Genomic DNA, 14,771 nt, shown 5'->3' with positions numbered 1-14,771 from the left:
AAAACATAATGCGATACTACTATAAACCTATTAGAACGTCTAAATACTAAAACAGAACTATACCCAGTAAAGACAAGGATGTGGACCAACTGGAGCTATCATAGGTTGCTGGTGTGAATCTAAAATGATGCACACTTTGGAAAACAGTTTGGCAGTTTCTAAAAAAAGGTAAACATAAACTTATCATATGACCCTGTCCATTCCTAGGCATTTACCCATGAGAAATGAAAGCATATGTCTATATAAAGCTTGTACATGTGTTCATGATAGCTTTATTTCTAATAGCCAGTAACAGGAAACAACTCACCTGCTCATTACCCAGTGGGTGAATCAACAAATTTTAGTATAGTTGTATAATGGAATACTACACAGCAATAAAAGTGAATGAACTATTGACACACACCACACCATGCCTGAACCTCAAAATAATTATGCTGAGTGAAAAGTTAGACAAAAAGTGGCTTCTGTATAATTCCTTTTATATAAAATTCTAGAGAATGCAAATTATAGTAACAAAGAAAATCAATCCATGCCTTGGGGGGGATGGGTAGTCATGAGGAAGATATTTTAAAGAGACACAAGGAAGTTTTTCATATTTATAATGTTCACTTTAACAATTTTTTAAAGACCTTTTATTTTAGAGCAGTTTGAGGTTCACAGGAAAATTGAAAGAGATACAGAGATTTCCCATATACCCGCTGCTCCCACACATGCATAAATATATACTCAGGCACAAGTTCTCTACACTCAGCACCCACCAGCAGATGGGGTACATTTGTAACAACTGATGAACCTACATTGATTTATCGTTATCACCCAAAGTCCATAGTTCACCTTAGAGTTCACTCTTGGAGTTGTTTATTCTGTGGGTTTGGACACGTGTATAATTGCATGTATCCATCGTTATATTATCATGCAGAGTATTTTCACTGCCCTAAAAATCTTTTGTGCTCTGACTGTTTATCTCTCCCACCCCCACCTTCTAGCAAACAATGGTCTTTTTACTCTCTTTATATTTTTTTCTTTTCCAGAATGTCCTATACTTAGAATCATACAGTATGCAGCCTTTCCAGTTTGGCATTTTTCACTTAGTAATATGCATTTAAAGTTCCTCTGTTTTTTCATGGCTTAATAGCTAATTTCCTTTTAGTGATGAATAATATTCCATTGTCTAGATGTGCTACAGTTTCTTTATCCATTCACCTGAAGGACATCTTGGTTGCTTCCAAGTTTTGGCAATTATGAATAAAGCTGCTATATAAACACAGATTTTTGTGTGGACATACGTTTTCAACTCCTTTGGGTCAATACTAAAGAATGCTATTGCTGGATCATATGGAAAGAGTATGTTTCATTTTGTAGGAAACCACCAAACTGTCTTAAAAAGTAGCTGCACCATTTTGCCATCCCACAAACAGTGAATGAGAGTTCCTGTTGCTCCACATCCTTGTTAGTATTTGGTATTGTCTGTGTTCTGGAATTTTGGCCACTCTAATGGGTGTGTAGTGGCATCTCATTGTTCTTTTAATTTGTATTTCCCTGATGTCATATGTGGAACATCCTTTCATATGCTTATTTTCCATCTCTATATCTTCTTTGGTGAGGTGTCTGTTAAAGTCTTTGGCCCATTTTTCAATCAGGTTGTTTTTCTTATTGTTGAGTTTTAAGAGTCTTTTGTATATTTTGGATAATAGTCCTTTATCAGATGTGTCTTTTGCAAATATTTTCACCCGATCTGTGGCTTGTCTTTTCATTCTTTTGACATTGTCTTTTGCAGAGCAGAAATTTTTCATTTTGATGAAGTCCAGCACATCAATTATTTCTTTCATGTATAGTGCTTTTGTTGTATGAGTATCTAAAAAGTCATCACCACATCCAAGGTCATCTAGGGTATTTCCTATGTTATCTTCTAGGAGCTTTATAGTTTTGTGTTTCACATTTAGGTCTCTGATCCATTTTGAGTCAATTTTTGTGAAGGTGTGATGTCAGTGTCTAGATTCGTTTTTTTTGTTGTTGTTGTTGTTTTTTTTGGCATGAAAAGTCCAGTTGTTCAGCACCATTTGTTGAAAAGATAAGGAAATTTTTGTGAGTGATGGATATGTTCATTATTTTGATTGTTACCTATGTGACAAAATTTTTCAAATTGTATACTTTAAATATGTGCAATTTATTGTATATTAATTTTATCTCAATAAAACTTCTTTTTAAAAGTAAGTTTAACAGAAAAATAATGAAACGTACATTACATTGAAGGAACGTGTCCATGTGCACACAGCTAAAAATAACCCAAACTAGCCAGATTCATAATGACAGCAAGAAATTAACCAGTTGACAACCTAAAATTCATGTCACAAATATTACCTAAACAAAGTGTGCCCCTCTATCAATGACGTCTGTATTTACAGGGGCTTGTTTAAAAACACAGGTTCTTAGGCTCCATAGAAAACTTATTGATCTAACTCTGGGGGTACGGCCAGGTACTCTGTTTTAACAATTTGTCCAAGTGGTTCTGATGCAGGCACGTTTGTGAGATCTTCTGATCTAGATTATTTCCATTTTGACAGTTGCTGAAGATCCATATTCTTGTTCTCCTATTTATATTACATCTAATATTTCTTTGTGCTATATAATTACAAAAAAAATAGAAATTACACAAAAAGAAAACCATAATTACACTACCCAATTAAATCATTGTTGTCATATGTCCATTAAGGTATTGCCTTGCCCGTATGTTGATATAATGTTTACAATATTATGTTATAATCAATATTATATAATCTATATTTTATTATCCAATATTATATTATAATCCAAAATAATTTTAATCTCAAATGTCATTATTACCAGTTTGTCCTAATTTTAATTTTTCATATCCTCAGAAATCCAATATTTTTTTTCTGTTAAGTTTGTATCTTCCTTGAGAAACTCGTCTTAAAATATTTTTTTTCGTTCCTGTGGTTGTGTAACTTTCTTATTGTGATTATAAAGTGTTCTTCCTGTAAAATTGTAACATTTTATAAGTGCCTTTGACTCAGAAACCAGGCTCTCCTTCTAAGTAAATCAGTTTGTTGTTATTCTTTTTAGTACTAGCATGTGGTATATTAACCAGCTTTATTACAAAAAGTCACTCTTTGTTTAATTTCTACTAATCTTATTTTCTGAATTTTGGGCAAAAACATGTGCCATGAATTTTATATAATTAATTAAGGAAGTTTATTCATTGCATAAATATTTACTGAGTGTTGGTTCTGTTGGGCACTAAGAATACAATGACGAAGAGAGCATGATTGAGTAGATGAAGGGGTAATGGGGAAAGTGGAGTCAAAACTATTACAAATTTCTGGGTGAGGAATCTGGGTTGTGCTATTTCCTGGAATAGAGAAGATAGTAGAATGATAATGATTCAATTGTTTGTTTATATTAAGTTTGCTCTTGGGAAAATTATGCAACTTCTCTTTTCCCTAACTCTTCATCTGTAAAATGGAAATAATAGTATTTACCTCATATTGTCATTGGTAGGATTAAATAAAATAAAACATGGAACAAGTTTAGAATAAAGTCTGGCACATAGAAAACACTCAATACATGGTTGCTGTTATTATTGTTGTTGAGTTTTAGGTGCCTGTGTGATATTCAAGTGGAGATATTTATGACAGTTGGCCCTGTAAGCTCAACTTTTAGGACAACAAGTGTTGATATTTGAGATTTCCTAAGGAAAAGGAGAGGAAGAGTCAAAAAAGGAATCCAGAGTAATACCAATATTTAAGGGACATGCAGAGAAAGAAGAAAATTATTCCACAAAGAAAAATAAGAATGATTTTTTATCCAAATATGGGTGTAGGAAAGATGTTAAGAAAATTGCCTTCATTGGCTGATGTTAACTTTTGTCTGTTAGCTTTTGTCTGTTACTGCATGTGAGGTGATGGCTAGCTTAGGGTTAAAAGAATTCTGTGATTGGGGTTAACAGAATTCCCCCTTTGGTCTCATTCTCCCGAGTAGGGAGTAGGAGAGATACGAGATGATGTTGCTTTCTGTCTGTTTTGCCCACATCAGCAGATGAGGTGGAGAAGTAACTAAGTTATATCAAAATGACATGACAGGCATGTTGCCAGTCTTTGAAAGGCCTTGGGCCAATGGTCCCAGGCGAGAACAGCAGGGGTTGTTTGTCCAAATGAACTGGCCCTTCAGCCAGATAAACAATATTCTTATCACAGTAACTGCTGGACCCTCCTGGAACTGGCCATTTCTGGAGAGGGAGGCAGGAACAAGGAACTTGGCTCTAGGGTACATCTGAGAAAATTTATAAGACAGACCTCAGTTGGCAGTGTAATTTTGTCATTTTGTCATTTGTCATTGGTGATTATTCGTCATTCTAACATTTTGGAAACTTCCAGCAACATACAGCTCACAACACCAAGAGACACCCTAACTTCCAGCCAGGGACCTGGTGAGGTCTGGATGGTTCCCAACCTCCTAGTGTTGTTCCCCTCGGTTAGCCTCCTTAAGAACGTGTTAGCATTTTAGAAACTTGTATGCAGCTTGCAGCATCAGAAGACTCCCTAACTTCCAGGAACAACAACCACAACAGCAACTGCAACAGCAGCAACATTCTTGAGAACTAACAAGCAGCAGTGGGAGACGCCTGAGTTTCTCTCAGCTACAGACCTGGCAAGGTTTTGATTTATGACATTTCCACTGTTGTTTTTCCTATTGTTTGGTGAGCTTTTGGCATCTACTGTAATAGTTACTATCCTATAGCGCTTATTACTGCTTTTGGATACTCCTTACTGATGTTACTTGTATATTTAGCCAAGTAATTTTTGATCAATAGTAAATATATGTTGAGATCTTTTAAACTTATGTGTATGTGTACTCCTTTGACATGATATTGTTATCAATGTATATAGTTGAATCGTAACCACCTTTATTTTCTGTCGTTAGCACCTCATTTGAATTGCCTTTGTGTTTTGCTATTGCATATTGCTAAATAAATTGATTAGATATTGCTAAATAAATCAATTAGCCCCTCTTTAGAGTGTCCTCCCTTTTCTTTTACCCCATGTCATTACAATGGGCAAGCAGCATAAAACGAGTTCTTTTTAAAGTTTGACCTGCAGAAATAGACATACTGTGCTATTTTATATGTTTGTGAGTGTTAGCAAATTACAGTAAAATCTCGATTAGTTGTAAGGATTAAATGATTGCCTGACAGCCAGTAACAAAGGGTAGGCACACAACAAATGTCAGCTTTCCTGCCATCTGTTAGGAATTAGGTAGAGGACTATCCCTCACCCTCTCCTCATGGAAGGCTTCTATATTTTCTACTCCAGGAAGCTTTCTACCTTTCAAAGGTTGGGGATTTCTCTTGCAATTGTTTTTCTACTGTCCTATCTTCATATAATATTACTCAATTAGCTACATAGTGTGAGATTTCAGGATATATAACTTATAGGTATATGTTGGGTTTTTTTTTATACCAACACAGTTAAACTTTTTAGCACCCTCCACTTTCAACTTCTAGTTTATTCCTCTCTTATCTGTAGCTCAGATAGCAGTTATACTTCTGACAAAACAGAGCTCTCTTCAAGCGTTATCCTCAAGTTTTGGCAGAGATAGCTTCTAAATACCAGCAGATATCCCAAACTGTAGCTGTGTTACCACTTATGGAAATGTACTCGAACTAGATTTCTTTTTTTCCTTCCAGCTTCCTTTCTGACTGGCAGTTATCAAATTTCTACTACCAGCTGTGCCAGGAATGGGCTACGTAATGATTTGAGGCAATCCAGCTCTAAAATTTTTGAATCTTTTATTTCTCCTCTCTTGCTCTATTTCCTTCAAAATAATTGGGTTGAGGTTCATGAACAATAAATTATCATAATTCTGTGACAATTAAAATAACGAAGAGATATGTTTATATAAAATAGAAAATATAGTAATATGTAAATAATAATGGTTGTCAAAGTTAGAACTACCATTAATTGGCTAACATTTGCTTCATTGTCTTTGAAGTACTAGGTGGAAACTGATCAGAAGTAGCCTTTTCAAAGTACTTATATTTAACAAGGAATTATTCAATACAAAATTAGCTAGCTAGACTAAGTTTAGTACTTTCTCTCTCTCTCTCTCTCTCTCTCTCTCTCTCTCTGTCTCTCTCTCTCTGGCTCTCTCTCTCTCTCTCTCTGTCTGTCTCTCATACATCCTGGGGACATGCATAAAAGTCTACTACACTGTAACCTCTAGGTGAATGTGCCTCCAGTGGCCCATTGGTTAATTGCCTTGTAGATATGGAAGCTTTCTCTTTCTTAGTTGCTACCTAGGCTGTCACTGTGGGTACGATCTAGTGAGAGGGTTCACAGATGAGGTCGAGTCTCTGGCCAGAGACTCAGCCTTTAAGCCTTAGGAAAGTAGAGGAACTGCTCGCAGCCCTATAGTTGGGAGCATGTGTCATGAAGCAATGAACCCTCAGGGTTCTTAAACTTAATATTGGTGAGTTTCTGTGATCGGATCCCCTACTGGTGTTGGGGGTTCACACTCTTACTGTGATTGGCTGTATACAGGATAACTAACCCTACTATGTTGATTTTATGGTATGTTAGTACACATGGTAGCTCTGCAATGCTCACCTCTCTGGCTGTGCCTGTATTCACGTCAGGCAACCTTACAGTATAGATGCTTATGAGATATGGTGGAACCTTACTGGTAGGTAGACAGCCCTCCTGTGTTGGTGTTCATAAGTGCTGTAGTCAGAACTGGGACGTGAGTCACAATTCAAATAGGAATTCTGATTAGAGGAGTTACTTGTGTTTTTTCTCTTTCTTTTTTATTCTCTACAGTAAACATTTTTTGCATTAATTTTGCAATCAGAAAAAAGTATACAAAATTTTTCATGTGCTAGATGAAGTCTTTTTCTGGATAATTTATCTCCAATCAGCTAATGAATTTCCATTCTTTATAATCCTGCAACTCTTCTATTCTACAACTCTGAGGGGGGTGGCCGGTTGGCTCAGTTGGTTAGAGTGTAGTGCTCGTAACACTCAGGTCGCCAGTTCGATTCCCACATGGACCAGTGAGCTGTGCCCTCCACAACTAAATTGAAAACAACGACTTGACTTGGAGCTGAGCTGCGCCCTCTATAACTAGATTGAAAAAAAACAGAACAAAACAACAACAACAAAAAACGACTTGACTTGGTGCTGATGGGTCCTGGAAAAACATACTGTTCCCCAATAAATATTTAAAAGAAAAATCTGAAATCTTCTCTAATGGTTTCCTTTTACCCTTCTTCATCCCTGCACCATACTTATTTCATTTAACCTCTGCAGACCTGCTTTCCTGGATTTATTAACATCTTTCCTGTTAAATTCTTGATGTCAGTATGTTTAAACCACACTTCATCTCTGATACACTTTTTACTTTTATAGGAAAGCACAAGATTACATTACCATATATGATATTAATTTAGAGTAGTTTGTGTTTTTTCATTCACGTGTTACAGGTTTCCCCATGCTAGTGGATACTGTGGATTTTGTATTATTAAGTTAGTTTTCTCTAGATAGTTCTTTGATCTTTTTGAATCTCAACAAAGTCTGTGCTTGAAAATTCACAAATGACCTTTCCTTTCATTTTTGTTCAATTGCAGGGGGAGAGAGGATTTCCAGGTTTGGAAGGCCATCCAGGTTTACCTGGTTTTCCAGGTCCCGAAGGGCCTCCAGGGCCTCGGGGACAAAAGGTATGTGCCAAGTTGCCAACCAGTAATATCAGAGGAATTAAGCCATCTCAAATGTGGAAATAGGTGTCAAATCAACTAAAAAGTTACTGAATTATAGCCAGAAACTATTTAAATAAAACAATAAAATGGCCACGAGGCTACTTTATTGTTAGTTTAAAAACAAAAAAGAATATTACTGCCACATTCAAGTGTTTTTGAAAGATGCCCTTAATTGTATGTGGTTATTGGGATTATTCACAGAAATTAAGTTCTGTCAGAAACTTAGCTGAGCTGGAGAGAGCTATACTGCCAGGTGTCAGAATAGCTGATTAAGACTGCCAAAATGAAAGTAACCATCAAGCTTTTAGTCACTCACTGTGACAGCATAAGCAAAAAATTAAACCAGAGAAAGTGCCAACTTCCCCACTGTTCATTTTTCCTCATGGAAGAGCACAAATGAGGGTCAGATGGATCAGCGCAGACATGGGAAATTATTCCACTGCTGAGAGAGCTTGAAGCAAAAAGCTCCTGCTGTGTTTCATTGTTGCCTTTTTGTTTGTTTGTTTGTTTGTTTGTGGACCTGAGGGTGGGATGAGAGAAAGGACAGGGGAAAGAGTTGGGATGGAAAACTACTGAGTCAGAGTGCAGAACAAGTGTCCTCAAGGATTCCCCATTTTTCCACCAAGGCTCCAGAGGCCTTTCAATGCAGATAGTTGTTTGTAAATAGTCAGGGGCCCGAGTTCTTGACTACAGCTCCCTACAGAGACTGCCAAGCATTGGCTGTGCACTAAGTCTCGTGTAGGATGGGCCTTTGTAATCAGCTATGGCTTGGCCTGAAACATCACAGATAAGTGTGTTTTTTTTTAATTAAAGTTTATTGGGGTGACAATTGTTAGTAAAGTTACATCGGTTTCAGGTGTACAATTCTGTAATACATCATCTGCATAGCTCATTGTGTGTTCACCACCCAGGGTCAGTTCTCCTTCCATCACCATATATTTGATCCCCTTTACCCTCATCTACCACCTCCTCACCCCTTACCCTCTGGTAACCACAAAACTATTGTTTATGTCTATGAGTTTTAGTTTCTTCATTTTTCGTCTTGTTCCTTTGTTGCTTTTACTGATATGTGGGATGTAAAACTGAAAGCAACACAGATAGGTTTTTAGCCAGGAAATAGACTCCTCAATTGTATCCTTTGAATTTTTAGGACCTGAGTGACAAACATAGACTACCTCATCATGGACATGAAAGGGTTGGACTTCAAGGAGTTATGTCAAAAATTTGATAATTATTCTGAGGCCACAGTAGATCATGGTCATGTTCAAAATTATTCCAAGTCTGCCTGGAGGATTGAGTGTAACCAGGAGCCCCAACCATCGCAAAGCCAGGAATAGGTGGCCTATAACCCATCGATCTACTCTAGAAAGCTTTTTTTTTTTTTCTGTCTCTGATGTGGGTGTGTTTTGTTTTTTTTTTTTAAATTTATTGGGGTGACAATTGTTAGCAAAATTACATAGATTTCAGGTGTACAATTATGTATTACATTATCTATAAATCCCATTGTGTGTTCACCAGCCAGAGTCAGTTCTCCTACCATCACCATATATTTGATCCCCCATACCCTCATCTCCCACCCCCACCCCTTACCCTCTGGTAACAACTAAACTATTGTCTGTGTCTATCAGTTTTTGTTTCTCATTTGTTTGTCTTGTTCTTTTCTTGTTTTTGGTTTATATACCACATATCAGTGAAATCATATGGTTCTCTGCTTTTTCTGTCTGACTTATTTCACTTAGCATCATACTCTCAAGATCCATCCATGTTGTCACAAAGGTTGCTATATCATCTTGTTTTACCGCCGAATAGTATTCCATTGTGTATATATACCACAACTTCTTTATCCATAAATCTATCGAAGGACATTTTGGTTGTTTCCACGTCTTGGCCACCGTAAACAAAGCTGCAATGAACATTGGAGCACACGTGTCTTTACGTGTAGACGTTTTCAGATTTTTTGGGTAGATACCCAGGAGAGGGATTCCTGGGTCATATGGTAATTCTATTCGTAATTTTTTGGGGAACTCCACACTACCTTACATAACGGCTGCACCAGTCTGCATTCCCACCAACAGTGTATGAGGGTTCCTTTTTCTCCACAGCCTCTCCAACACTTGTTACTATTTGTCTTGTTGATGATAGCCATTCTGACTGGGGTGAGGTGGTATCTCATTGTGATTTTTATTTGCATTTCTCTGATGATTAGTGATGTTGAGCATTTTTTCATATGTCTATTTGCCATTTGTATATCCTCTTTGGAGAAATGTCTATTCAGGTCCTCTGCCCATTTTTCAATTGGGGTGTTTGTTTTTTTGTTGTTGAGTTTCATGAGTTCCTTGTATATTTGGGATATTAGCCCCTTATCGGAGGCACTGTTTGCAAAAATCTTCTCCCATTCAGTTGGTTGCCTCTTTATTTTGTCAGTGGTTTCTTTTGCTGTACAGAAACTTTTAAGTTTCATATAGTCCCATTCATTTATTTTAGCTTTTACTTCCATTGTCTTTGGAGTCGAATTCATAAAATGCTCTTTGAACCCAAGGTCCACAAGTTTAGTACCTATGTTTTCTTCTATGCAGTTTATTGTGTCAGGTGTTATGCTTAAGTCTTTGATCCATTTTGAATTAATTTTGGTACACGGTGACAGATAGCTGTTCAGTTTCATTCTTTTGCACGTGGCTATCCAATTCTCCCAGCACCACTTATTGAAGAGGTTGCCTTTCCTCCATTGTATATTTTTAGCTTCTTTGTCAAAAATTATCTGTCCATATTTATGTGGTTTATTTCTGGGTTCTCAGTTCTATTCCTTTGGTATATGTGTCTGTTTTTCTGCCAATACCATGCTGTTTTGATTATTGTAGCCCTGTAGTACAAGCTAAAGTCAGGGAGTGTGATACCTCCAGTATTGTTCTTTTTTCTTAAGATTGCTTTGGCTATTCGGGGTCTTTTGTGGTTCCAAACAAATCTGATGATTTTTTGTTCTATTTCTTTAAAAACTGCCATTGGGATTTTGATGGGGATTGCATTAAATCTGTATATTGCCTTGGGTAATATATATTTTTAACTATGTTGATTCTTCCAATCCATGAGCACGGAATGTCTTTCCATTTCTTTGTGTCTTCTTCAATTTCTTTCAAAAATGTCTTATAGTTTTCAGCATATAGGTCCTTCACATCCTTGGTTAAGTTTATTTCTAGGTATTTTATTCTTTTTGCTGCAATTGCAAAAGGAATTGTTTTTTGTATTTCTTTTTCTGAGATTTCATTGTTAGTATATAGGAATACAATGGACTTTTGTACGTTGATTTTGTAGCCAGCAACTTCACTGTATTCGTTGATTGTTTCTAATAGGTTTTTGGTGGAGTCTTTAGGGTTTTCTATATATAGCGTCATGTCATCTGCAAAGATTGGTAATTTAACTTCTGCATTCCCATTTTGATTGCCTTTTATTTCTTTCTCTTATTAATTGCTCTGTCAAGGACTTCCAACACTATGTTGAAAAGCAGAGGTGAGAGGGGACAGCCCTGTCGTGTTCCTGAACGTAGCGCAAAGGGCTTCAGTTTTTCACCATTAATTATGAGATTAGCTGAGGGCTTATCATATGTGGCCTTTATTATGTTAAGGTATTTTCATTCTATACCTATTAAGTGTTTTAATCATAAATGGATGTTGTAGCTTATCAAACACTTTTTCTGCATCTATTGTTATAATCGTATGATTTTTATCCTTTGATTTGTTTATGTGATGTATCACATTGACAAATTTGCCCATGTTGAACCATCCTTGTTCCCCTGGGATGAACCCCAATTTTTCATGATGAATAATCTTTCTAATATATAGTTGCATTCGATTTGCGAGAATTTTGTTTAGGATTTTTGCATCTGTATTCATCAGAGATATTGCTCTGTAGTTTTCTTTTTTGGGTTATCCTTACCATGTGATGGTATTAGGGTAATGTTGGCCTCCTAAAATGAGTTACGGATTATTGTCTCTTCTTCAATTTTTTGGAAGAGTTTGAGTAGGACAGTTATTAGTTCCTCTTTGAATGTTTGGTAGAATTCACTAGTGAAGCCATCTGGTCCCAGATTTCTGCTTTTGGGAAGGTTTTGGATGACTGATTCAATTTCCTCAATGGTGATTGGCCCATGTAGATTTTCCAGTTTTTTGTGATTCAGCCTTGGAAGGCTATTTGTTTCTAAGAACTTGGACCTTTCTTCTAAGTTATTGAATTTGGTGGCATATAGTCCTTTATAGTATTCTTGGATGATCCTTTGTATTTCTGTGGCATCCTTGGTAACTTCCCCTTTCTCGTTTCTGATTTTGTTTATTAGTGTCTTTTCTCTTTTTATCTTTGTGAGTCTAGTCAAGGGTTTGTCAATTTTATTAAACTTTTCAAAAACGAACTCTTTGTAGCACTAATTTTTTTCTGTCATTTTTGTTCTCAATTTCATTTAGTTCTGGTCCGATTTTTATTATTTCCTTCCCTCTGCTGACTTTGGGTTTCATTTGTTCTTCTTTTTCTTTTTCTAGTTCTTTAAGGTGTAGCATGAGGTTATTTATCTGAGGTTTTTCTTGTTTATTGAGGTAGGCCGGTAATGATACAAATTTCTCTCTTAAAACGGCTTTTGCTGCCTCCCCAAAGTTTTGGTAGGATGTGTTTTCCTTGTCATTTGCTTCTGTGTATCTTTTGATCTCTCCTCTTATTTCTTCTTTGACCCAGTCTTTTTTTGAAAGTTTGTTGTTTAATCTCCATGTACTTTAGTTTTTTCCTGCTTTTTGTAGTCGATTCCCAATTTTAAAGCCTTGTGATCAGAGAATATGCTTGGTATGATTTCAGTCTTCTTAGGTTTGCTGTGGCTCCTTTTATATCCAAATATATGGTCTATCCTTGAGAATGTTCCATGTACAGCAGAAAAGAATATGTAGTCTGTTCCATGTACACTAGAAAATAATGTATATGGCTTATATTTATTTATTTATTTATTTTAATTTGGATGATCTGTCCATAGCTGTCAATGATGTATTTAGGTCCCCAACTATAATTGTGTTTTGCTCAATTTCTCCTTTTAGTTCTGTTAGTACGTAGTTGCTTGGTATATTTCAGTTCTTCCTGATTGGGGGTATAAATATTGATGACTGTTATGTTTTCTTGTTGTATAGTCCCATTTGTCATTATGAAATGTCCATCTTTGTCTCGCTATCTTTTTTATCCTAAAGTCTGTTTCATCTGATATCAGTATAGCTACACCTGATTTTCTCTGGATACCATTTGCTTGCAGTGTCAGTTTCCACCCTTTCACTTTGAATCTATATTTGTCCTTGTAGCTGAGATGTGTCTCTTGGAGGCAGCGTATGGCTGGGTTTAGTTTCTTTGATCCAAACACCTACTCTGTGCCTTTTTATTTGTGAATTCAGTCTATTTACATTTAAGGTGATAATTGATATATGAGGATTTCCTTTCATTCTGTCCTTGGTTTTCTGGTAGGACTGTGTCTCCATTGTTTCTTTGCCTTTTTGTTGCTGTCTATTAGTTCAGTGTGGTGGTACTTTTATGATTTTTCCCTCTGTTTCTTCTTTTATTATGTTACACATTTCAGTTCTGGATTTTTTTTTTTTTTTTTTTTTTTTTTTTTTAGTGGTTACCATTAAGTTTATGTAAAGGAAAGTTTCATATTTAGAGTATTCCATTTTCTGGAGTATGCTTACTTTCTCCATTCCCTTATGCTGGTTCAGACCTTTACTTTCTCCCTTTTTATGTTTTTGTTGTCACAAATTATCCCTATTTATGCTGGTCGAATAGCCTCCTTCAGTATTTCTTATAGTGCAGGTCATGTGTTAGAAAAATCTCTCAGCTTCTCTGTGTTCGGAAAGGTCTTTATTCCTCCTTCATATGTAAAGGGTATCTTTGATGCAAAGATTATTCTTAGCTCATAATTCTCTCTTTCAATAGTTAGAATATTGAGTCAATCCCTCATGGCTTGTAGAGTTACTGCTGAAAAATCTGATGGTAATTTAATGGGCTTTCCTTTGTGGGTTACCATCTTCTTTTCCCTGGCTGCCTTGATGTTTCTTTCTTTGTCACTAATTTTTGACAGCTTCAATACAATGTGTCTTGGAGAAGGCTTGTTGGGATTGAGGTGTTAGGTGTTCTATTTTCTTCTTGGATTTGAGGATCCAGTTGTTTGCACAAGGTTGGGTAGTTCTCGTCGACTATTTGTTTGCATATACTCTGTTCCCTTCTCTTTTTCTTCTTCTTCTGGTATGCCCATTATTCTTGTATTGCTCTTTCAGATGGAATCAGAAAATTCTTGTAGAGTTCTTTCATTTCTTTTAAGTCACAAGGCTCTCTCTTCTTTAGTCTGTGTGATTTCCAGATGACGCTATTGTTTGATGTCACTATTCTTTCCTCCCTCTGGTCAGCTCTATTTCCTAAGCTGGGTATTTCTTTCTTCATTTATTTTACTGAGTTCTTAATCTCCACAAATTCATTTTGGTTCTTTCTTAAAATTTCAGTCTCTTTGGTAAAATGTTCATTTTGTTCTTTGATTGTGCTTCTGAGTTCATTAACCTGCCTGTCTGTGTTTTCTTGCATCTCATTGATTATTTAAGAATTGCAATCTTGAATTCTCTGTCATTTCAGTCACATACTTCCATGTCTTCAAGTTCATTTTCTGCAGACTTTTCATTTTCTTTCTGAGCTGCCTTGTTACCTTGGTTATTCATGGTAATTAATGAATTATTATTTCTCTTCCTAGGCATCTCCAGGAGTGGGTTCTGCAACAGGTTGGTAGGAAGAGGTCTTTCCTTTGCTTTCCAGTAGGTGTTGGTAGAATGTTTTATTTTCTCTCCCCAATGCAGCCTTTAATTCTCTCTCACACTATAGTGTTATGTTTTCTCTGCACTGTTCTGGCTTCTTACACAATGGGGGGATTCCCTGGAAGGTGAGCTTCTCTTCTTTGAGCAGCCTGCTTTGGACTCAGGGCACTACCTTTGTGAGGGGATGGGGC

At 36.4% G+C, this 14,771-nt stretch overlaps 1 protein-coding gene across 2 annotated transcripts in view; it reads left to right on the top strand.

Annotated features, from left to right (window-relative positions):
- The window catches only part of COL4A5 (collagen type IV alpha 5 chain), a 370,566-nt gene that overhangs the window by 115,890 nt on the left and 239,905 nt on the right, over window positions 1–14,771 (top strand). For both annotated transcript variants that reach the window (XM_033112912.1, XM_033112902.1), the window contains exon 3: window positions 7,640–7,729. In XM_033112912.1, the coding sequence (XP_032968803.1) occupies window positions 7,640–7,729 (90 nt within the window). The remainder of the gene's footprint in view (window positions 1–7,639; window positions 7,730–14,771) is intronic.

The sequence above is a fragment of the Rhinolophus ferrumequinum genome, chromosome X (genome assembly GCF_004115265.2).
Source record: "Rhinolophus ferrumequinum isolate MPI-CBG mRhiFer1 chromosome X, mRhiFer1_v1.p, whole genome shotgun sequence".
NCBI lineage: Eukaryota > Metazoa > Chordata > Mammalia > Chiroptera > Rhinolophidae > Rhinolophus > Rhinolophus ferrumequinum.
Note: the sequence above shows the minus strand (reverse complement) of the source record. Positions and strands in the feature narration are given on the sequence as shown.